Genomic DNA, 24,557 nt, shown 5'->3' with positions numbered 1-24,557 from the left:
GCACACACGCGCGCACACACACACACGCACACACACGCACATACGCGCACACACACGCGCACACACACGCACACACACACACGCACACACACACGCACGCACACACACACGCACACACACACGCACACACACGCACACACGCGCACACACACGCGCACACACACGCACACACACACACGCACACACACACGCACACACACGCCTCCGCACATGCACACGGAACGCATTCTTAGGCTACTACAGTCCGCATTCCTTTACCCCCCCCCACCTTTCCTTCCATAACTTCGCCTCCTCCTCAACCTCCCCCTCCCCCCGGCCCCATGCCGGCAGCCACTAGGGGCGCTATGAGTGAGTGAGAGAGTGGGAGGGGGTAGAGAGAGACAGAGAAGAGAGCGCCCTGATCAACTCGCTCACATCATCATCGTCGTCGTCGTCATCGTCATCCCGTGCGCGCGCATCATGCGTTCAGACTGTGCTCTTTCGGGACTTGAGGTGGGTCCGAGTGGGGTTGTCGTGGTTCGAGAAGGGGGTTCTTGTGGGTTGTTGGAGTTGTTGGGGTTTGTTGTTGGGGGGTGGGGTGGGGTGTAGGTGGTGTTGGTAAGGAGGTGACGGGGTAGGTTTCGGGGTTAGAGCCTCGCACGTTTCACTGCCGCTCCAGTTCAGCGCTGCATTCGCTTTAGTGTAAGTACCTTGCATAGCACGTGCACACTCACACGTGCACACTCACAGGTACACACACGTACACACACGTACACACTCACACGTGCACACTCACGTGCACACTCACACGTGCACATAATATATACGGTACCGTCAAGCACACGGCACTTGCGTGTGTGGTCACGGTGCGGTTGTTGCAGGGCTTAGGTTTTAATTCGGGGTCTGGGAAGCGTTCAAGGTACCAATGATCAGCATGGCCCATATTTACGTACCCGTCTGTGTGTGTGTATGTGTGTAAGTGTTTATGTGTGTGTGTGTATGTCTGTGTTTAAGTGTTTGTCGGTGCGTGCAAGTGTGTGTGTCTTTAAATCTCTGTATAAGTCTGTAAGTGTGTCCGTGTGTGTAAGTCTGCACTGAGCGTGAATGTTTGTTAATGTGTGTTGATGTGTGTGTAGGTTTTGTGTGTGTTTGTGTGTGTTCATCTGTGTGGAAGTCTTGTGTAAGCGTGTCTGTATGTAAGTCTTGTGTAAGTGCGTCTGTGTTTATCTGTGTGTAAGTCTTGTGTAAGTGTGTCTGTGTTTATCTGTGTTTAAGTCTTGTGTAAGCGTGTCTGTGTGTAAGTCTTGTGTGTCTGTGTTTATCTGTGTGTAAGTCTTGTATAAGCGTGTCTGTGTTTATCTGTGTGTAAGTCTTGTGTAAGCGTGTCTGTGTTTATCTGTGTGTAAGTCGGTGTGTGTCTGTAAGTGTATCTGTGTGTATGTATGTCCGTGTGCGAGTGTATGATGTCTTTGTTGTGATGGGGAGCGGTGGTGCAGCGATTAGCGCTACGCTGCGCTACGAACGCGGCGACCCGAGTCCGCTTCCTGCTCACGGCCAACACCGGTGACGATTCTCTGGACCGGTGCTGGACCTCCCCTAGGTCGACTCAGTCGCAAATGAGTACCTGGTGCAGTGTGTAAACATCAGCACTGGGGAAACAAAGGCAGCCGGGCGTGGTGGTGTTGGCCACCCACCAACCCGAGTGCCGTGCCGGTCTTCACAGGTGCTCGCTAACAGCACTTTCCCCAACAGTCTGCTAAGGCCACATCTTTGTCTTTGCCTGTGTGTGTGTAAATGTAAATGTGCGTGTACTGAACGTAGAACACACGCTAACACACACACGCGCGTCTGAGTCACACGTGCTCGCTAGAGATGATGGCACGATGATGACACAGGGCACCCGGTGTCGTGTGTAAGCATCAGCACTGGGGGGGGGGGGGGAGACAAAGGCGGCCGGGCGTGGTGTCACTTCGTTCCGTCGGTGCGTGTGAGTTCTACGTACCCCCCCACGCCACCCCCCCGAGCCAACTGAGCTCTGCGCTCGTGCGCGTGACAATGCCCGGCAGCAGTTTGACCACAACGCCCTCCCCGTCCTCAGCACGTGCCGGTACTGCGCTGCGGAGTTGGAACCGCACGGGTTTGCGACCGGGTTGTGAGCGAGGGAGAGGCGTCGAATGGCTTCGACGTTCGCGGGCAGCTCGCTGCGTGAGATCGGAGAGTGGACGAGGAGGCAAAGCGCTCCCTAGAGGTAAGAGAGTCTTTGTATTTATCGATACACGCACACCTGTAATGCACGCATGCTTACATGCGGTACAAAGACAAAGATCCCCCGTATAGCCTTAACAGACTGTTGGGGGAAAGTGCTGTTAGCGAGCGCCTACGAAGTCCGGTGCGGCACACGAGGGGGTCGCGTGGCCAGCATCACGCCTGACCGCCTTTGTCTCCCCAGTGGCGATGTTTACATACCGCACCAGGCACTCGTTTGAGGCTGAGTCGACCTACGGGGGAGGCCCAGGACCGGTTCAGATAATCGTGACTGGTGGTGGCCGTGAGCGGGAATCGAACTCAGGTCGCCATGGTTCGTACCACAGCGCTCCACCCTTCCCCATACATATCCCGACCTTATTACAGACCCATTCAGACCTTACTGGTCACCCCGTGCCCTTATAAATCTCAACGTTCATCAAACAAAGTCCCATCACAAGGGAGACGCACAAACAAATAGACAACACCATTGTTTTTTTACCCGTATTGAAAATTAACTTTCCCTTTACAAGAATACGGGGTAAACCGCGTGGGTTGACACAGTATGTATCCGGTATAGTACACACACATGTGCGATACACACACATATATACGCACACACACACGTGTAGTCCACACATCTAGTAATTACGGAGGGCACCGTGCTAACCAAGTTCCCGGCAACCCGAGTTCCATTCACGGCCACGTTGAACGTCAGTGGCGAGTGATATCCGATCTCAAACCTGGGTGTCACCCTTCCCCCTCCACCGCCTTCACCAATCTGCCCGGACCCAGCGCAGTTCAAGTATGGTTAATGCCATGGCTAAAAGCTTCATTCACCACAACAAACCCACACATGCCTAAGAGCTTTCACATGATTAATATTACGCGGGCATTCGGCACTTGCAATGTTTAAAATCCCGGTACACGTGTGCAGCCGCTTGGTAGTTGTCACACTTGTTTGACCATACTTCACCATGCTGGTCAGTACACATTAGTGAAGCGCAGTGAGGGAGGTGGGGGGAAAGGGAGAAGCGCACGCGACCGATTCTGAAGTCACTCGCCCCTGATGTTAACCGTGGCCTGGAATGGAATCGAACTTGTGCTGTCCGGGTTCACAGGGCACTGCGCAAGTAGCCCACACAGTAAAGTACATATACTGTACGCATTCAATGTTGCTATACAATGCTTAAGCCTACGTGCATCAACAGTCAAAGTGACATTGAGTGTCCTTCAATGCAGCAGTGGATAGATTCTGGAAACGCACGCTGTTGTATTGACAGGCATATTGAGTGCTGTACATGGCGTCACGGTGGCGAGATGTTTATTGCCTCGCCTGGTATTCAGGAAGTCCGTGAGTTCGATCCCGACCCTGACCCCTCTATATTTGGAGTTTGCATGTTCTCCTCGTGGTCGCGTGGATTTTTCTCCGGTCCCTCCGAGTTCTCCTCACCCCCCCCCCCCCTCCGCATTTAGAAACATGCGTTTGTAGAGTATTCGGCTGATATTAATTTACACTTGATATAAGCCACTTCGTTAAGCTTGTCATTTGTGGTTTAGGTCGCTTCTGAAAAAGAGCCGCATAAGCTCAGTGGGCCTGACCCAGTAAAATAAAACCAATTGTAAACAAAAAATAGTAGTACGGGGGCCGTCCATAAATGACGTCACGCACCTGGGGGGGGGGTCAGATATTTGTGACGATGTGTGACGAGGGTGGGGGGGGGGGTTTGAGAAATGTGACGTCACGTAAAAATGCGCAACTTTCAATAAATATAGACAACACGTTCTACTTAATTAAATAGACTTTCGATTTAAAGCTTTCGTGACTGCAATGATTCATCTTCTTTGGTTCTTTCGGTAAAGTCACGTAGAATGAGAATAAAATAATAAATTGATAAAATAAAATAACACAATAAAATTCTCACGACGTTTCGGCCACAACACAAGTGGCCTTCATCAGGTGAAGGGACGAGACTGTCTGGAGGACAGCGCTGGAGAGAACACAGCCAAGCTCAGACTGCGACCTTTAAGCTGTGTGAGAAGAAACAGAGCGCCTTGACAAAGGAATTAGCATAGAATTTAGCATTGAAATAGTTGAGTGATTAGCTTGTGACTAGTCACAGAAATGGCTATGTTAAAGCATACACATCCACAGAGGCACCTGATTTGTACTAGGTGCCTCTGTGGATGTGTAGGCTTTGACTCATTTATGGATGGCCCCTAACATCCTCACCAAGGAAATCTACAAGTTCAAATATCAAGTAGCAGCGTGTGGTGGCGGTTGAATAGAGGGGTCCACCACACACGCACTCGCAAAGGTTTGGGAACAGCGGCCGCCTCAAAGGCTCTCCTGCCTATCTCAAACCTACGTCTCTCCTGCCTATCTCAAACATACGTCTCTCCTGCCTATCTCAACCCTACGGCTCTCCTGCCTATCTCAAACCTACGGCTCTCCTGCCTATCTCAAACCTACGGCTGTCCTGCCTATCTCAAACCTACGACTCTCCTGCCTATCTCAAACCTACGGCTCTCCTGCCTATCTCAAACCTACGGTTCTCCTGCCTATCTCAACCCTACGGCTCTCCGGCCTATCTCAACCCTACGGCTCTCCTGCCTATCTCAAACCTACGGCTCTCCTGCCTATCTCAAACCTACGGCTCTCCTGCCTATCTCAACCCTACGGCTCTCCTGCCTATCTCAAACCTACGGCTCTCCTGCCTATCTCAAACCTACGGCTCTCCTGCCTATCTCAAACCTACGGCTCTCCTGCCTATCTCAAACCTACGGCTCTCCTGCCCGGCGAACGGCGGCCAACTTTTTTGGCCAAATTTATCTGCCTTCGAAAAATAAAAGCTCTCGGAATCCGAGAGCTGTTCTCGCCTCCCGGCTAACCGGAGCTCGACTGTGCCTGGCGGGGTCAAAACCACGGAGCCAAAATCCTCCTTCACGCGGTGGTTCGGGGCCAGAGGCAGCCAGACAGATGCCCCCCCCAACCCACCCCCCTTGTGCCAACTTGTGCTGTGCCGCCCGACGTGGCCAGGAATCGAACTTGGGTTGCCAAAAAATTGTGGGAAGACCGTGCCCCTCTCACTTACATGTCTGACTGCTGTGCGTACGTTCGCCAGCAACAGTGCTCTACACAGTACTGTACGCCGAACTTCTTTCGCGCCGTACGTGGCCAACCGTGCTAATTGGAAGTGCGGGGACAAGACAACGAGCTAAACACAAAAAAGCAGTTCTGAAAAAAAAATGTGTTTTAAGTCGAGATTTAAAAGTGGATAGCTCCAGTGGCTTCCCAAGAACAAGAGGGAAGGGGGGGAAAATAAATAAATATATAACACATCACAGGTTGCGGCCAATTTGTCTAACGACTCCTCACGCACCCCCAATCGCCTGTGTTGAGTTGACCTAGGAGGGCAGGGGGGGTCCAACGGCAAGGGGGGGTCCAAGGGCAAGACCTTTAGGGCAATTGCCCATTGGCGCTTCTTCGCACCCACACACGACCGCCTTTGTCCTCCCGGGCCACGAGTTACGAATTTAAGGCTGAGTCGACCTAGGGGGAGACCAAGGCCAGATACTCAGGCGGCGTTTTTGGGAAATGGCCCTTCTCTGCAATGGAGAAGGGTCATTGCCCGAAACGTCACGTGTTATACATGTATCTATCTCTCTCTCTCTGGCAGTGCTATTGACGAATGTGTTCAGTTTTCTGTGTTGTTAGTGCACCCCTGTTAACGCCGTCTCATGAACAAACACATAAAACTACTGTCGCGCTGCCCCTCGCCCACAGCTGACAATCGCTCACTCTCAGACGGAACGGAATGTAGAAGTCTAGGGCCAGGCGCTGTTTGCGTATTAGCGAGTACCTATTAGGGTGGGCAACGTCTGAATACTGCAGCCCTCCCACCGCATTTATTTTTTACCCAGGGCGCCAGTTACTCAGGTTCACATTCAGAGACCAAGGATCCCGCGTGCAGCCTAAATATACTGTTGTGGCAGGTGACGTGAGCCCCATGCCTGGCCGCCTTTGTCTCCCCCATCAGTACTGTACTGATGTTTACACAACGTAACTAGGTGCACATTGAAGGCGAAGTCGACTTCAAGGCCAAATATTCCCCGTATTGCCTTAAGCTGTTGGGGCAAGTGCTTGTTATTAAGGGCCGGCATTGGCGCGCGAGTGGTTGGCGTGGACGGAGCCACGCCTGGCCACCTTTGCCTCCCCAAGCTCTGATGTTTTACGCACCGCACACTCGGTGCTCATTCAAGGCTTAGCCGCCCTGGGTTGGCCATTCACGCGCACGCAAACACGTGGTTTTACGCCTTCTTTTTGGGTGTGAACACGGGCTATTTTAAGGCGGAGGTCATCAACAGATTCGGCTGTCGCTTTTGGGCAATTAATAGGGTTTAGGCGATACTCTAGGATTAAAATTAGACTCCCTGGAACATCAGGCACAGTGTTCTCAGTGTTCAAGATCCCAGACAATCAAGTTGCATTAACAAGGTGAAGAGGGACACCCTCCCCCCCCCCCCCCCCCCCCCGGACGCCGAGTGGGTCGTGGGGGTGTATTGGCCATACTTCACCACACCTGGTCAGTGCAGGTTGGTGAAGGTGGGGTGTGTAGGCGTGGGAAGATAATTGGAAGTATATTACAACACTTATGCTGCGCATGGATTGCATATGATGATAATGACGATAATTGTTGAAGTCTATTGAAGTCAATTCAAAATTAGTTCCGTGAAATTATCTTCCGGGGACCCCTTCTCAGACACAAGGTGGTGCACAGCTTTCTGGAAGGGTTCTCAATGGGAAATGTCTTCAATTTAAGAACATTGTTGCTAATAGCGTCATTTTAACAGACTCCTACCCGGAAGGCAAAACAAATCTTAAGATTATTTTGAAAGAGGGCCCTGCTTTTGAATGTTTCGGCAAATTGTTGTTCCGCCGAACGCATTTCGTGTTTGGCAAGAAAATCATTGTTGCCCGGAGATAGCCCACAAACACCAGGGGTGAATGCACTCAATTCATTACACAGACAAGCTGTCTACAACCTCCTTGCTGTATCGCTTCGTGCACAATCCATCCCACACAGCCCAGTCTTTATGTGAGCCACCAACCTCGCAATCAGGAGGATCTAGGGGTTGGGCGCAGCATGCAGCCTCACCACCCCAGCCAAGCCGTGTGGGGAAAATAATAATTGATGCATATCAAGCAGTGGATAAAGCGTGCCCAGGGACAGAGACGTAGCGAACACGTGGCACGACGTGACTATTGTTGCGCGCGCACTCAACATCATCATCATCATCAGCCATGGTCAATCAACTGCTGACGAAGGCCTCCCCAAGCGGCGCATCATCTCTCACGATCCTATGATGTGATGTCACCCAGCACCTGCTGCACAAACTGCTTTTACCGCTCCGTCTCCTCGGTCGGTGCCGTCCTCTCTTGACGCGTTCCATTCCTGTTCTTGACCATCGTCCCATCATCCCCTCCAGCCGAGGAATATCCTGCCCGAGCCCACACTCACGTTTATTTCGCGTCGCTTTCCCAGCTCTTTTCTGTTCTCCCACCGTGAACCCGCCACGCACGGCGCGTGTCGCTCACAATGCTTCTTTGCGCGCTTTCCACCCCCTTATAACATACAGGTCGAGCAGTGGACGGAGCCTGTCCAGGACGTAAGCGGGGCGTGACGTGGCTGTGCCGTGCAGAGTGATCATTCCGTGGGTGTGGCCCTTGCCCCGCGGGCGTGCACGCAGTAGCAGCATCAGCGGATTAAACAAAAACATATATAGACAACTCATCGGTGTGCGGGACCTCCGCCTATAGACATCATCATCATACATGTAGGGGGATTAATTTCAGCCGGGTTTGGCGACCCAGAAAATATTTCCACGCCCGGCGCGCACCACATCCAGTATTATGCCTCTCGGCTTCTCGACTATGGCTGTGGCTGGTGACTAATAGGCATGTTCCGCCTACTCCTCCATTCGAACCCGGCGACCCGGGATTGAGAATGGATGATGATAGATTGAGAATGGATGATGATGATGAATTGAGAATGATCGATCATGATGATCGATTAAGAAAGGGCAAGTACTGGTCGCGAGAACACCTCTGAAGGCCGGCACGGCACACGAGGGGATGGGAGGCAGGCACCTCGCCCGACCGCCTTTTACACATCGCACTAATTTAAGGCTGAGTCGACTGAGGGGAGCAGCCCAGGACTGGTTCCTATTCGGGTCGCTGCCCACACATTTACGCACAAACTCACACTCCACTCCGCACACACAAACAAAAATACACCAACACAACAACAGCAGCCGTCAGTGGCGGGCAGTGGTGGCTGTGCACGTGTCCTGTAGCCCAGCACCTTGGAGGCAGCGAGGATTGGTGGAGCATCGCACAAATTGCTGTGAAACCCCCTTCCCGTGGGCGCCGGGGAGGTGCCGTACCCCGGCTCGCCAGGAGAAGGCAGTACAGAAAATATACTAATCACCACCTGTTGCCATCTGTACGGGGATAGAGTGTTGCCCCCTCTCGGCTCGCGTGGCGTTTTCTCCGGGTGTTCCGGTTTCCTCCCACTTGCATAATAAACAACTCATCATTAAATGCCTGAGAAACATCTTAAAGTAAAAACCCAATGGGGCAACAGGACCCTCCTGAACAAAAAATAGTCCTGTGACTCAGTGTGGCTTCCTGCATAAAAAAATAATCGTTATAATTATTCTGACGTGATGTCACTGCACTGTATGTGCCAGGCTAGGTGCACTTTGAGGCCACGGGTGGTTGGATTTTTTGCCGGGCACCAAAGAAGTGCCCTCCCCACTCGCTACTATACGGGGACGCGGTTTGGAAGATGCCATAACCCCCACACGGCACGGCCAACAGCTTAGCCGGCCAGCAGCCTCTCGTAAATCAACCCCCAACTGCAGCGGCACCGCTGCACGCCCGGGGGGGTAATGACCATAGCGGTGCACGCCGTCCGGTCACCGGTCACAATCAGAATGTTTATACTGCAGGAGGAATCCGATGAGCTGTAAAGCTTTTTTTTCACAGATATCCAGTAAGGGTCACAGGGTCATAACACGGTTGGGAGTGCAAAGTATCAGAAAGGTAAACCAATCGCTTAAAAAATACAAATAAAACTAAACATTTTTTTTATATAGTTTACCAGGCAAAGCCCCCTGAGTTATTAACTTACTTCTCAGAAGCCACCTGGGCCACAAACGATAGCTCACCAAACACCAAAGTGGCTTCGCAAGACGAGGCCATCGTGCGCAGACGTCAGAGGATCCACATTTGCGCAAATTCGAAAACGTACCCCCGCAAATGACTCAATCGGCATCATTACATAGCAGCAGCAGCCATCGCCCCCGACTGGCAGACTAATGTCCCAGGTCACTCTTCTTCCTGGGCTCTCGCCTCCACCCAGGCCTATCGGAGCCGGGCCGTGGTGGCTGTTGCACGTGGCTGCCTGTAATCCAGCACCGTGGATGGAGGCAGTAGCAGGGGTTGGTGGATCGCCGCACACTAAATGGCGCGAAACTCCCTTCTGCCCGCGGGCGTCGAGGGGTGATATCCTGCCTGGCACGCCGGGAGAAGGCGGTACAGCAGCAATGTGGACTCCACCTGCATCGTCTGTATGAGATTAGAGTGTTTCCCCCTTCGCATGCATGTTGTGGGTCTTCTCCATGTACTCTAGTTTCCTCCCACATGCAAGCGCTCATTATTTGGCTTAAAAAACACCGTAATATATATAGAGGACCGCAGAGCTTGGGCAATTGTTGGTGCCGGGTCGCCGCGTGGTTGCTGCTGTTGCCTCCCGGCTTGTCTGTGGTTCCTCCTCGCGCCTCTGAGTCGTTCTCTCTCTTCTACAGCGAATACTGTGTGCGTTACAAGTTGAAGTTATACTATATTTATCACCGTTGTCTAAATTTGGCAGAGAGATGCAGACAGCGTAGAGACGGGAGAGATTAGTTGGCTTTGTTTACGGTAATGAGTTTATTAGGATTTAAATTTGAGCTTTTGTTTGGGAGCGCCCCAAATGCTTTCTCTAATCCGGTACCCCTCGAACGATGTTGGGGCCCTGCGCTTTTGCTTCGTTTGCTTTGACCGTGCTTCATATGAGATAAGAACATGTAAGCAGTACTCCATTCTCTGTCTGCAGAAAGAAAGGTAATATATTTGAGCCCACCAGCCAATTGGCTTGTGGGCCCACAGCGTATCGGGCAGCGTGTGATTAAGCGAGAAAGCTCTATACAGTAGAACCCCTGTTAACGACGAATAGTGCTGTTGTAGGTACAGTACATATTGATTAATGCATCGATTAACCACGTTTATTTTAATATTACATCTTTATAATGTTGTTAGTATCTTTGTGTATTAATATCCATAGTTTAAATATTATAAAGTACTTTTTTTGGGGGGGGGGGGGGTGAAAAGGGATAACTTTTGATGCTATCAGAACGTTATTAAGCCTTTAACGTGCATTTCCTATACTCGCTTAACGACCAAATCACTTAACGACCCGTTTCGTGCCACCAATCACCGTCGTTAAGAGGGGTTCCACTGGACCGGCTTCGACACGCCGGGCCTCATCAGCGTGCGCGCGTGCGTGTGACATGACGACATTCGCGCTGTGGGAATGTGCGAATTGCTTCTTGAGGACGCCCACTTGTCCCGGACCATGCTCAAGCACCCAGAGCTCTTTTTAATCTGGGACAGCTGCTGTTGTTGTTATTGTTCTGTTGTTGTTACGACGACTGCCCTACGCTGTATGCCGTGGCCTACGCCCGATGGCCAAAGCGCAGTCAGCGAGCTCCTATTAAGTCAAGCAATGTCGGTAGGGCGCACGCACACGAGCCGGTGTATAGCTTGGAACAAACCACGCTTATTATAATTATGATGATGTAGCCCAAGCCAGGGTTCAGCGACCTGCGGCTCTGTATGGAGTGCTTCGTGACGTTATGTCTGTATGTATGTCTGTATGTATGTCTGCATGTGTGTCTGTCTGTATGTCTGCATGTCTCTCTGTATGTATGTATGTCTGTATGTATGTCTGCATGTCTCTCTGTATGTATGTATGTATGTCTGCATGTCTGTCTGTATGTCTGTCTGTATGTATGTCTGTATGTATGTCTGCATGTCTGTATGTCTGTCTGTATGTATGTCTGTATATATGTCTGCATGTCTGTATGTATGTATGTCTGTATGTATGTATGTCTGTATGTATGTCTGTATGTATGTCTGTCATGTCTGTGTCTGTATGTGTGTATGTATGTCTGTCTATATGTCTACATGTCTGCATGTATGTCTGTATGTATGTCTGTATGTATGTCTGTCTGTATGTCTGCATGTATGTATGTCTGTATGTATGTATGTCTGTATGTATGTATGTCTGTATGTCTGCATGTCTGTCTGTATGTTTGTATGTCTGTCTGTATGTATGTATGTTTGTATGTATGTATGTCTGTATGTATGTCTGTATGTATGTATGCCTGTATGTATGTCTGTCTGTATGTCTGCATGTCTGTATGTCTACATGTCTGCATGTATGTATGTCTGTATGTCTGCATGTCTGTATGTATGTACGTCTGTATGTATGTCTGTATGTCTGTCTGTATGTATGTCTGTATGTCTGTCTGTATGTATGTCTGTATGTATGTATGTCTGCATGTATGTCTGCATGTATGTCTGTATTTATGTATGTATGTCTGCATGTATGTCTGCATGTATGTCTGTATTTATGTATGTATGTCTGTCTGCATGTATGTCTGTATGTATGTCTGTATGTATGTATGTCTGTCTGCATGTATGTCTGTATGTATGTATGTCTATACGTATCCGCATTGCATTGCGGCTCTTGAAATATTGTCTGTATGTCTGTATGTCTGCATGTCTGTCTGTATGTTTGTATGTCTCTCTGTCTGTATGTTTGTATGTATGTATGTCTGCATGTCTGTATGTCTACATGTCTGCATGTATGTATGTCTGTATGTCTGCATGTCTGTATGTATGTACGTCTGTATGTATGTATGTCTGTATGTATGTCTGTCTGTATGTATGTCTGTCTGTATGTCTGCATGTATGTCTGTATGTATGTCTGTCAGCATGTATGCCTGTATGTATGTCTATACTATCCGCATTGCATTGCGGCTCTTGAAATATTGAGTTTTGTACCAAATTCGACCAAAAATGTGCTCTTGTTGTGATTTTTGTTGCTGACCCCTTGCCTGAGCCTGTAGTCTCCCCTGCCAGAGCTGATGCTTACACACCGCAATGGGTATTGATTTAAGGCTGAGTTCAGATAGAACTTGTCAGTGATGCTTTTGCGATTGCTGGGAATCGAACCCTTTGTGGCCGGGGAGTGCGCTAACCACTGCGCCACCGCGCCTACACACACGCGCACGTAGCACTGGCAAGCAATTGCGTTATAGCGCTCGTTGTAACAGAGACACAAATCGGATTGTTCACACATCGGCAACAGGTGCTCACTTGAGGATGAGTCGACCTAGGGGATGTCCAGGACCGGCTCAGATGATGGCCACTGGCGTTCGTAGCGCAGCGCGCTAACCGCTCCACTGCCGCTCCCAAGCTACAATAACACACGCGCACACACGACTCGTGTGAACACGCACCGAAAAACACACGCGCGCCCAAGCGATTACGTAGCCAACGCACAACTTAAGGCGCGCGTCGCTTCTCCCCTTGCGATGTGGAGCGTCCTCCGGTCGCGGCGGTGCCAATTGTGAGCCAGACGGGGACAATTGCAGAGCTGCGCAGAATCGATCGCGAGCCGCGGAATCGCCGCCCCGCGTGCAAGCACAGCAAGGTGGTAGGGTCATCGCGGCACGCAAAGCATGCTGAGAAACCTGTTATTTTTTTGCGATCAAAAAACAACGTTAGGGCGTGTATACCGACGTTTCGGGCAATGGCCTTGCTTCACAGCACACAGAGAGGCCAGAGAGGTAGAGTGGCTCGAGGGTCTTTGCCTGAAACGTCGCCTATTATATACATACATTGTTTTTGTTTGTTAAAGCCGCACAGTATTATTGACGAATGTGTTGAGCATTCCCTGGTTGTGCACCACGGGCCAACGCAGCACCACTGAAAACGTTTAATTTTGAGCGTTTAGGTTGACAAAGGTGATTATATGCTTAGTTTTTTCGGTAAAGTCACGTTGAAGAGAAACAACAAAATAATAAAATATATATAAAACAATAAAAAATTCTCACGACGTTTCGACCATAACTCATAACTCAAACGGTCGTTTGAGTTATGGTCGAAACGTCGTGGGAATTTTTTTATTGTTTTATATATATTTTATTATTTTGTTGTTTCTCTTCAACGTGACTTTACCGAAAAAACTAAGAATATGAATTACTGCAGTCACGAAAGCTTTAAATCAAAAGGTGATTATGTTATCTTAAATAAAATGAGCCATTAGCGTGAGTGGATGTTGAGCTGAAGTCTGCATCGCCTCCCAGCTTAAACGAGAGTTGGTCCCGAGCCAGTGGTGGAAATTCCTCATTCCCACGACGGGGGGGGGGGGGGGGGGGCTGGGATTCAAGAGGATAGCTATCCCGCTTAATGACCACCACAACATGGCAACTCTGTTATTATCGATCACGTGAAGGAGTACGGCTGAGTTGTACTGGCAAGGCCCTGTTACTGCTCCTGCTCAGCGCTTCATTGATCCACCACCACGGCTTGCCAGGTTCCACACGCACGCGTTGGGCTGGGTCAGAGGTCAGCAACAACGCGGCTCCGGAGCCGCGTGCGACTCTTCAAGTTGCCGCTTCGTGAGACGTGTTGTTATTTTTAAAAATTATTATTAACGACCACCGCCTCGTATTTCACGTGGCATTGCGGCTTTCGAAATATTGAGGGTGTTTGTTTTTGTGTTACCCAATTCGAACAACAAAAAATTACTCTTCTTGTTATTTTGGTCGCAGAGACCTCTTGGGGCTCTGGGTGATGTGGCCGTGAGGGATAACAGCGCCGAGTGTCTCCCCCCTCTTGTCCTCCACGCTGCGACGGGGTTTTCTCCGGAGTTCTCCGGGTTTTTCCCCCGCACGACGAAGCCAAACACGCGTGGATGGAGTTGGGCCCAAAACGCATCCCAACGTTGCAGGACCCTCCTTGAAAAAGAGTCTCGGGACTCTGCTAGGTCCCTTTTTGGCATTTAAAAGTAATTTTTTGGGTAAACATAAAGTGCACTGTACGTCTTAACACAAACATGCAGTGTAAGTAACTCACGTGCCGAGTCACTAAAACATAAACAAACAAACAAACACACGTATGGCACGGTGTAGAAAACTCCACATAAACACACGGTATGTTATTACAGGCACACACACAGCACATATTGCTGCATAACATGAAGACAAAGATGGCCCTATGGCATCAGCAGATTTTTTGGGGCAAGTGCTGTTAGTGAGAGAGGCCAAAAACGGTACACGAGGAGGTGGTTCGAATTGGTGGCGCAGTTGTTAGCGCGTTGTGCTAACCAGTGTGCCACTACTACAAGAACGCGTGCACACAAGCGCGCAGGATGCCACGGATAGACGCCCTACATCTGGACAGAGGGAGGGGAGAGCGAACCTGGGTAGCTTAGCTCAGTGACACGTGAGTCAAGTCCCTCATGATCTAAGAAAAGATCTGCCCCATGACCCCCATGTCCCCATCAATAACTCCTGTTTCTCTGTCTCCCACCCAGCCATCCACGCCAATCGTGACTCGCACCTACCCTCCCACCCACCCACTCATGGCTCTCACCTACCCCCCCCCCCACCCACTCAACTACCCACCCACTCACCAACCTTCCCACCCACTCAACTATCCAACCACCCACTCACCTACCCTCCCACCCACTTAACTACTCACCCACTCACCTACCCTCCCACCCACTCAACTACTCACCCACTCACCTACCCTCCCAACCACTCAACTACCCTCCAATCCACTCACCTACCCTCCAACCCACTCACCCTCCCACCCAATCACCTACCCTCCAACCCACTCACCTACCCTCCCACCAATTAAACTACTCTCCCACCCACTCAACTACCCTCCCACCAATTCAACTACTCTCCCACCCACTCACCTACCCTTTCATCCACTCACCTACCCTCACACCCACTCATGGCTCTCACCTACCCTCCCACCCACTCACCTACCCGTCCCAACCATGCCGACGTCACAGTCCAAATTTTATTATTTACCTGCAAATCACCCGATGAGGAAATACATAGCAACGGTGTTCGTATATAGAACTGGTATCCCTCGATTTACTAAAGGTATGAATTCGACAAAAAAACACGCATAAAAGCACATTTCTTGAATCTGAATGGGTTTGCCCATTTATTTAATACTGAAATTGGGGATGTGTTTCAGACAGTCATTCCAACTCTCCTCCTAACCTACAAACACGCACCTATATCACTTTTCACAATACAAAAATAATAACGAGGAACGTCAGTATTAAAACGATTGAACAATACTTTAAAACTAAAATATTGAACCTTTTCAAGGAACTCGCCAAAAGATCTGCATATTGGGATGACTGGGAAGTCGATAAAGAACCACTCTATGGAAGTCGCTGTGGTGAAGACCCCGTATGCAAAAATGATGAAAAGCAAGAATAGGTTTTACACTTTCTGGCAATAAAACCTTTTCCAACGCACCAAGTCTGCATAAACTACAGATACTTGTGGCAAAACATGAAAAACATGGATTGTCTTTGTAATTTTTGCCTTTTGGTGTCCTCTGGTCTAACAATGGTGAGACAAGGCCACAGAGAAGACTGTCCCTGGTGTAGGCCAATCAGTTTCAAACACAATGCGTTTATTATCAGAGCATGTGTGTTTTGTATGTTTTGCCACAAGTATATGTGGGTAATGCAGATCTGATGAATGTTTGAACATCTTAACACCTGTTTTATTGTCAGCATGGCGTAAAACCTCTTCTAATTTGTCATCATGGTGGAGACCCCTTCTGCCAGCAGTGGCGTGAGCAAGCAGTTGCAGGGCTGCGCCTTTATCCTCATCCACTGCTGGATGAATGCCTCCCCCTCCCCCCCCCACGTCGTGGGAAAGACGCTCGATGTGAGACGATGGGACGCTTGTGGGTCAGACTGTTTTCATTCACGAGTGTGTTTACCGTTTACTTAATTTCCCTTCCGTTGGGTTTTCTCTTACAGAGTCTGGGAATAGAGCGAGCTTTTGCTGCAACTGGAACGCATCCTGGAAGAAGAAAAAAAAACAAGATTGAAAATAAAAACGAAATCCGAATATTAATAATTTGTGTATATATATAGTGCGTCTCGGAGTCAACCGGCAAACTGTACCAAGATACGAATTCAGAGTTTGAAGCAACGAGAGACAATTGAACAACACGAACTAACTTTCACTTCGATTAACAACAACAACAAAATACAGCTTCAGTAGCAAGTGGGGACAATAACATATTTAAGAAATAATTTATTTTCAATTGACCATCATCGCCACCACAATGTAGGTCAATTCACTTCCCTCCCTAAGTCTTCTGCCCACACAGCGTCACTCTGCAACCCCCTACCCATCATTTTAACTCTTTCCTAACTTTAAAAACCCCTGCTAAATTAGAGAACACGTATTAACGAGTATCCGTTTACACCTCCGATCGTGCTGTTTGTTGCTGGGAATTTTGGGCCTGTGCTCAGCAACTGAAGAGCCATCGCCTATTAGAAAGCAAAATAAATTATGAAGAGCCATCACCTGCAGGAGAACAGCGCTCATTAAGCCACGACCCGGATAGGCGTGTGTGCGTATAAAGGTGACCCGCGTTCGGTCCGAGTGAACATCTCGGGGTAAAGATTGAGCGCAGAGAGGAGAAGGAGAACTCTGAAGTGCCACCATGCCGGTGAAGGCCCCCATGTACCTGAAGGCTCCGCCTAACAAGAAAGGGAAGAAGCCTCGACTCAGGGACATCCTCTCGCCGGACATGATCAGCCCCCCGCTGGGGGACTTTCGTCACCTCATGCACATCGGAGGCTCGGCGATGGACGATTATGACAATGACAGTGGCAACCACGGTGCTCCCGATCATCGCGTCAACCATCAAGGCAACCACATTCACCAGGACCTGCACTACAACCACCAGCAGCAACAACAGCAGCAGATAAACAACCTGCTGCACCAACATCATCAGCAGCAGCAGCAGCAGCAGATAAACAACCTTCTGCACCAACATCATCATCATCAGCAGCAGCAGCCCGTGTTGAAAACGGGACGGTCACCAGGATGCAGTGCGAGCTGCCTGGACGCAATGCGCTCACCCGTGCTCAAGAATGCCCTCACCTTGCCCTTCACGGGCTCCCCTCGTGCCCTGGACCTGCCCTACCTCTCCCCACACTATGCCCCCACCGAGGCGTCGTCACCCACTTGGCCTCCCGGTGGGTGCAATTCCATCGCCGTCGCTGCCCCTCCGCAGAGCGATTCTTCTTCACGGGGGACAGCACCGAAGGATGGCGGCCTTCGCAAACAGCAGTCTGGCGGCTCCGTTGGCGGCGGCAGCTGTAGGTGGTCTAACGACGGCACACTGTGCGATGAGCAAGCAGAGGAGTATGAGGACTTGGATGTGTTTGCCGAGGCCGATGGGGACCTCGTGGTGAAACCGTGGCTGCGTCATCAGGCCAGCATCTCCCGGTCCTTATCAGTGCCCGTTCACGGAGGCCACTCGGTGTCTCCATCATCTTTTTGTTCTTCTGCTGGTGGTGGTGCTGGTGGTGGTGCTGCTGCTGCTGCTTCCACAGGTCGTGTCTTCTCGGTACCGTCGCTCGCCCACACCAACACTCCGAACCATCATCGCCTGTCTTCCACCCTGACCCGCGAAGTCTCCGCGGGCGAAAGCATTGGGCAAACCCGGTCGGGCCAAAGGTCAAACCGATTTCTCCAGACCATGTTGGTGAACGCCAAACTCTCCAAGCTGTTCCACCATTCTTCGAAGAACAATGTTGGGGACGGAACGCCTGGCGGTGCTGGCGGCGGCGACGACTTTGGTGATGGCGCTGGTGGTGCTGGTCTTTCGGGTCAGAAGACGAACTCCACCACGCGTTTGTGGAACCGGTTCAGCTTCTCGAGGGGTCGAGATGGCGGCGGCGGCGGCGGTTCAGGGTCCTCCACCGCGGTGAAGTCTCGGAGTTCACCGGTCAAAGCCATGCAGCTGTACCCAGAGACGTCGACCCTCGGTAGAGATCGCACTCACGAGGCCGGGAAGCCCCCTTTCTCTGGTTGCCAGAATCAAAGGGGGCGGCTGGTGGAGCCATCGTCCCGGTACTCGTGGAGCGGATCCCTGCAGAGGGATTTTGGGAATATTTTTCCCAAGGCGCCGTTCACCGCTGGGAGGACATCGCCCGGTGGAGATGGAATTGCGGGCACGTTGGTTGATGGATCAATGGTGGTGGCAGCAACAGGATCTTCGTTGTCATCATTATTATCATCACCAGCAGTGGCATCAGCAGCATTATCAACGTCACAGCCATTGTTATCAGGAACACCAGCAACGCCATCATCATCACCATTAGTAGTAGTTCCACCACAACCACTACCACAATCAGCGGCATCACCCTCAGTAGCACCACCTCTACCAGCAGTAGCAATATCAACGTCTCAGCCATCACTATCAGAAACACCATCATTCGCACCATCACCTTCCCCGCCATGCGGTGCATCACCTCCATTATATGCAGTGGCACCGTCGTCAGCATCAGCGGAACCGCCACCAGCTCCACTGCTGTCGTCTTCGTCATCGTCATCGTTGTCATCCTCTGCTGCTCGACAGCCGCTGGCGAGGAGTCTCTTTCAGAGGTCGCGCTCCCAGATTGCCGCCGTGTTCCGGAGCGGGATCTTCCACAGCAAACGTCACAGCTCCAACCCCACGGGCAGCGAGGAGGTGGTTTTCCCGAACGGGACCTCGCAAACACAGGACCGATTGCTCGTCAGCCCGACTCGACACCCCTGCGCAGAGTCGCGCAATGGAGTGGCCCAATTCGTTCCTGTGGCCCCAGTGGACTGTGCCATTGATCAGACAGGGGTGCAGGAATGTTTTAAAGGGGCTACGCGCGATGAGCATTTTCAACAGCGAGCAAACGATGCTTTGGAGTATGAGGACGTCGGGGAAACTGCGATGCAACATCAGCCTCGTGATCACCATCAGCAGGAACATCATCACCATCACCACCAGAATCGGCAAAGTCATCAACACCACCGGCAGCAGCAGCAGCAGGAGTTCAATCAGCATTACCATCAGCAACATCATCAGCAGCAGCATACTGATCATCACCAGCAGCAGCAGCATCAAGCTCACGATCAGCCCAGCACAATTCGGCGGTGCTCATCCAAAGACTCGCTGGACCCCTTCCATCTCAGCGGCTCTCTGCTCTCTCTGGGGCTCGACCTGGGTCCCTCTCTGCTTGTGGATGTCCTGGGGGTCATGGACAAACCCCAGGTCCCCTCCGTAGGGGACCCCACGTCTCGGGAGCCCGCGGACAGAAACCAAAGTTCCCCGGAGAGGGACAGCGGCGTGGGATGCTCTGACGGGGACCTGCCTCACGCTGAGACGCCGTCTCGTCAGCCGCGCCTCAATTAAACACCCGGGGGGTTATTTGCCAGATAACGCACCTCTGGACAATGTGTGTGTGGGGGGGGGGGGGGGAAGAGCTTCATAGCTCATCGGATTCAACCAGGAGAGATGTAAGAATCTGATACTGAAATAAGACGAACTCAAAACATCGGTCAATAATGCCACCTCGAAAGGGAACACATACATAAAATAGACGATGTTTCGGGCAATGTCCCATCTTCAGAGTACAGATCACATTCTTCCATGTGCCGTAAAGAAGAGCCATTGCACACGGCGCCGCCTGTTGCCTATTTTTTCCCACATTTTAAGGCCGCACAGTGATATCGAGGTTAGTGTTGTTTTGTTATATATAATACAAAGTAAAATGTTTGCATTCGTACAGCAGTGGCGCATGCACAAACGCTCCAGCTAACCAAGAGTGCCTCACATCGCATCTCAAACATTCGAAGGGCACCCACCTCCCCCTCCACCTCCCCTCCCAGTGGCAGCTGTCCCTGTGCAGCACAATGATACTCAGCACCGGCATGCAAATACAGGGGCATTCGTCTGACGAATGTGTTGGGAGTTTTGCTGTTGCCGTCATTGTGCTTTTGCACCACTGCCAAACGCAGTATTGCCGATTCGTTCGTTTCTCAATGCGCTTGCACTGGTGAGGGTCACGGCGGCAGCGTGTTGAGTAGTGGTGGTCCAGACCTCCCTTTCCCTGGCGACAGACTCTAGCTCTTCCTGGGGAATTCCCAGGCGTTCCCAGGCCAGCCGAGCGACATCGTCCCACCACCACAAGCGTGTCCTGGGCCGGCCCCCCGGGGTATTCGCCCAGTGGGACGTTGCTGCTGCCCGATAGAAGTTTTAGGGGGAGTCTACCGGGGGGCATCCTTACCAGATGCCCGAACCCACCTCAACTGGCTCCTCTCGATCCGGAGGAGCAGCGGCTCGACTCTCCCGGATTACCGAGCTCCTCACTCGTTCACGGAGAGTGAGCCCGGCAACCCTGCAGGTCAACCTCATTTCTGCCCCTTGTACCCAGTGTCGCTAAATACATATTTCATTTATTTGATTACACAGATAATAATAATAAACACAACTTAGTCCTGACTGAGTCGCGAGACTATTTTCACAGAGTAATTTAACGTGACGCTGACAGATACATAACTTAAATGTGCACTTACACGTCGCCTTCAAAGTGCACCTAGCCTGGCACAAAGCGTCGTGGTGACATCACTGTCACCTGGTGGCGGCTGCTGTTATTGTTAAGAGACAATTGGCCTTACAGCCGAATATGGGCATCCCCTAGGTTAGCTCAGCAGAGAATAAGTGGGCCTGCCTAGTGCGGCAGTGGTTTGGAAGATGAAGCGAGCTTTGGTGGTTACTGTGGTGGTGGATTCACGTGATGGTGGTTACTTTGATGGTGGTGATGATAATTGTTGTGGCGCTGCTGCAGACTGCTTGACCCAAGTTTAAATTCCATTTGGTGGGGTCAGCCAATCATATCGCCAGGATAGATAAAATAGTTGGGTGGGGGGAACAAAATATCTCACCTTTGTTGCCACATGTGCCGCTGGACGACAGGTGATGAGCGAGGGGGCGGCGGGGGTGGGCTTGGTGACATCAGCAAAATTAACTGCGTCACGCTGGGCGTGGCTTGCATGGGTTTCCAGCCTTCTCGAGGCAGAATGTGGGGTCATGTGCCATGTTTAAATGTTCGGTCAGCCCACTGACTCGGTAAATCGCACCAACTCTTAATTTGCGGGCAGCTTTGAAAGCTTTTTGACACGTAATGGCTCAACACTTGCCAGCGACAAACTTTTATACGAAAGTTACATTTTAATTTCTTTAAATAATCGCGTTTTGCGTGACCTGTGCTGTATTGACGAATATGTACACACACATCACCCGGGGAACGCGCCAGACCTGGTCAGTTCTCAGAAGCCAAAGCAGGATTTTGAGCCTGGATTGCGCTTGCATTGGCGAGCGCCGCTATGCATTAAACAAAGTGGTGCGGGCTGCTGCGGAGTGCGGTGCAGTCAAATCCATCGTTGTATGGTACTATGCTCCAACATTTATGGCTCTCTGCCTTCAACAACCCGCTCGAAACCAGAGTGCGAAAGTATGATAAAATAACCCCGACAATCCGCACGGAAGGAGGAGGGCCCTCATCCAGCAGTGAATTTGCAAAAAGGGCACTACACTTATGCGTTCATGCCAAAGCGTCATGGATTAAATGAACGACGGCTGGGCCGGAACCAGTCTTTGGAATTCCACGTTCTTATGACGGGGCACAGTGTATCCTTGTGAAAGCTCTACTGTGATCTGCAACCACGGTGCGAGCTGCTTCATAAGTGGGTACTGGTTTTAGCGACCCCGGAGGGATGATGATTGACGGTCATCGATGATGGTAATGGGGCTAAGATGACCATGACCACGATTCAAACCCATGCGAACATACGACTAAGAGCCCTACCAGTAACCGTGGAACGTTGGGCCAACGTTGCCTCAACCTTGGTCCAATGGTTCCAACCGCATGCCAACATTGGCCCCAACGTTAGCATGTTTACTGGGCTGTCGTTCTACGACATGAGCTACGCACACTATATATAGAGTGAGAGTCTCACGGCACGCCTTAAGTGACCTTTCTTGCAATGTTTGAACGGTATAGGCAAGTACACACGCCACGTGCAGTGTGCGGAATGGACACTCGCCTTCATGTACATCTGTTGTATATTCGCACCTTGCATTGTCAATGTGCGTTGTTACAATAAAGCATCAAGCTTTAAGCGCAAAGCTGTCTGGGTGTTTCCTATGTGGCTGCATACGGATGTGTATTCCCACCCCCGAGGTTGCTGACATACGTTGTGAGTGAACGCGTGTAAATCTTGACTTAGAGCTATCGTGGCTGCAGGAATTCATACTCTTTGGGTCTTTAGATCTACGTGACTTTACCGAAAGACCCAATGAGTGAACGCGTGTGTTGTCCTAGTCTTTGTGCACGGGGTGTGTGAACATGTGGGGAGCGGTGGCGCAAGCGGTTAGGTTAGCGCGCTGCCCTACGAACCTGGCGGACCCGAGTTCGATTCCCGATCATGGCCAACACCGGCGACGATTACCTGAACCGATCCTATGCCTCCCCTAGCCTCAAACGAGTACCTGGTGCGGTGTTTAAACATTGCCACGTGGTGCTGGCCCACCCACCCCCTCGTGTACCTTCATAGGTGCTCGCAAACAACGCATTGCTCTGACGGTCTTTAGGCCAGTTGTGAGATTTCTGTTCTTTTCTTTCGTCTGCGTCTTCGCGATAACGCGTGGGGGAGCGGTGGCGCAGCAGTCAGCGCACTGTTCAATTGACACCGTGGCTAAAACTTGACTCCCGGTCACGGCTGACATCAGTGCTATCAAAACGGGTCCTTAGGCCTGCCTTTGCTTGACTGGGTCTTAAATGAGCAACCTGGTGCGGTGTGCACGCAGCAGCCCTTGGGGTCGTGCGCGACACTGACACACCACCCCCTCGTTGTTCTGGCCTTAATAGGTGCTCGCTAACAGCACTTACCCCAACAACGGATAAAGGCTATATGGGGGAGACGTTTGTCAGTGTATGTGTACTCGTGTAATGTTCGTGCTAAGCGTGTGTGTGTGTACAGACAAGTTGCTACACCTGTTTTCTGCAATCACTCGTGACCCTAAACGCCAGCAAACTTGACCTCGGGGTCAGAACAAAGATATTTGAGAGAATGGGATGGGTTAGGGGTGGAGGGGGTGTGAAGGAGACACTCAAGCAGGGGCGCGGGGAACCGGTCCCTTACGGAGTGCTGAATGGAACTTGCTGACAACCTTTGCAGGGCTAACAAACAAAAAACAACAAAGACAAAGATCCCCGTATAGCCTTAACAGACTGTTGGGGCAAGTGCTGTTAGCGAGCACCTATGAAGGCCGGCACGGCACACGAGGGGGTGGGTTGACAACACCACGCCCAAACGCCTTTGTCTCCCCAGTGGCGATGTTTACACGCCGCACCGGGGACTCATTTGAGGCTGAGTCGACCTAGGGGAGGCCCGTGACCCGGTTCAGATAACCGTCACTGATGTTGGCCGTGAGCGGGAATCGAACGCGGGTCGCCAGGTTCGTAGCGCAGCGCGCTAACCGCTACATTACCGCTCCCCACTATTGTGAAGACACACAGACACACACCTTGGCGTAAATCCGTGCGTGCCGACCAGGTCGAGAGAGCCTCTTACAAGTGACAGGAGGTGACTGCGCGCGAACACTGCAAGCTGCGTTTTGTTGCAGGTCGTAAAGATCCCACCCAGTGCCCGATCAGTGCTGGCGGTGACAGACGCGGTACAGTGTAATGGTATAAATTGCATGGTTGTGAGTTCAAATCCTGATTATAGGAGTAGAATGTGCCCCATTATCCCTCTCGGGAGAGGGCAGTACATTTAGTACCACCTTGTGGGAGAAGTTAAGGGGCCGTCCATAAATGACGTCACGCACCTGGGGGGGGGGGCAGACATTTGTGACGATGTGTGACGATGTGTGACGATGGGGGGGGGGGGGGGGGTTTGAGAAATGTGACGTCACATCAAAATACGCAACTTTAAATAAACAGACAACACGTTCTACTTAATTAAATAGACTTTTTAATAAATGTTTTCTCCTCCAATATCAGAGTGCAGCGCCACATTAAATACGCACTACAATGACAATAGTTTAAAGCGATTTGAAG

At 51.0% G+C, this 24,557-nt stretch overlaps 1 protein-coding gene across 2 annotated transcripts; it reads left to right on the top strand.

Annotated features, from left to right (window-relative positions):
- The first annotated feature begins 315 nt into the window (after positions 1–315).
- LOC116947802 (uncharacterized) lies at positions 316–22,621 on the top strand. Of its 2 annotated transcripts, none has more exons than XM_032963961.2 (3): positions 316–492; positions 2,078–2,227; positions 16,419–22,621. In XM_032963961.2, exon 3 carries the CDS (start codon positions 17,114–17,116, stop codon positions 19,844–19,846), a length of 2,733 nt encoding a protein of 910 aa, XP_032819852.2. In that variant the 5' UTR covers positions 316–492; positions 2,078–2,227; positions 16,419–17,113; the 3' UTR covers positions 19,847–22,621. The 2 variants fall into 2 exon arrangements, with proteins under 2 accessions (XP_032819852.2, XP_032819853.2); XM_032963962.2 differs by lacking the exon at positions 316–492 and adding an exon at positions 545–681.
- Positions 22,622–24,557: the final 1,936 nt, after the last annotated feature.

This window comes from Petromyzon marinus, chromosome 31, assembly GCF_048934315.1.
Source record: "Petromyzon marinus isolate PM22_M1 ecotype Great Lakes invasive population chromosome 31, UKy_Petmar_22M1.pri1.0, whole genome shotgun sequence".
Classification (NCBI taxonomy): domain Eukaryota; kingdom Metazoa; phylum Chordata; class Hyperoartia; order Petromyzontiformes; family Petromyzontidae; genus Petromyzon; species Petromyzon marinus.
Note: the sequence above shows the minus strand (reverse complement) of the source record. Positions and strands in the feature narration are given on the sequence as shown.

What these genes read in the sequence shown, in the direction of transcription:
- LOC116947802 (XM_032963961.2), top strand. Translation starts at nt 17,114, where the DNA reads ATGCCGGTGAAGGCCCCCATGTACCTGAAGGCTCCGCCTAACAAGAAA.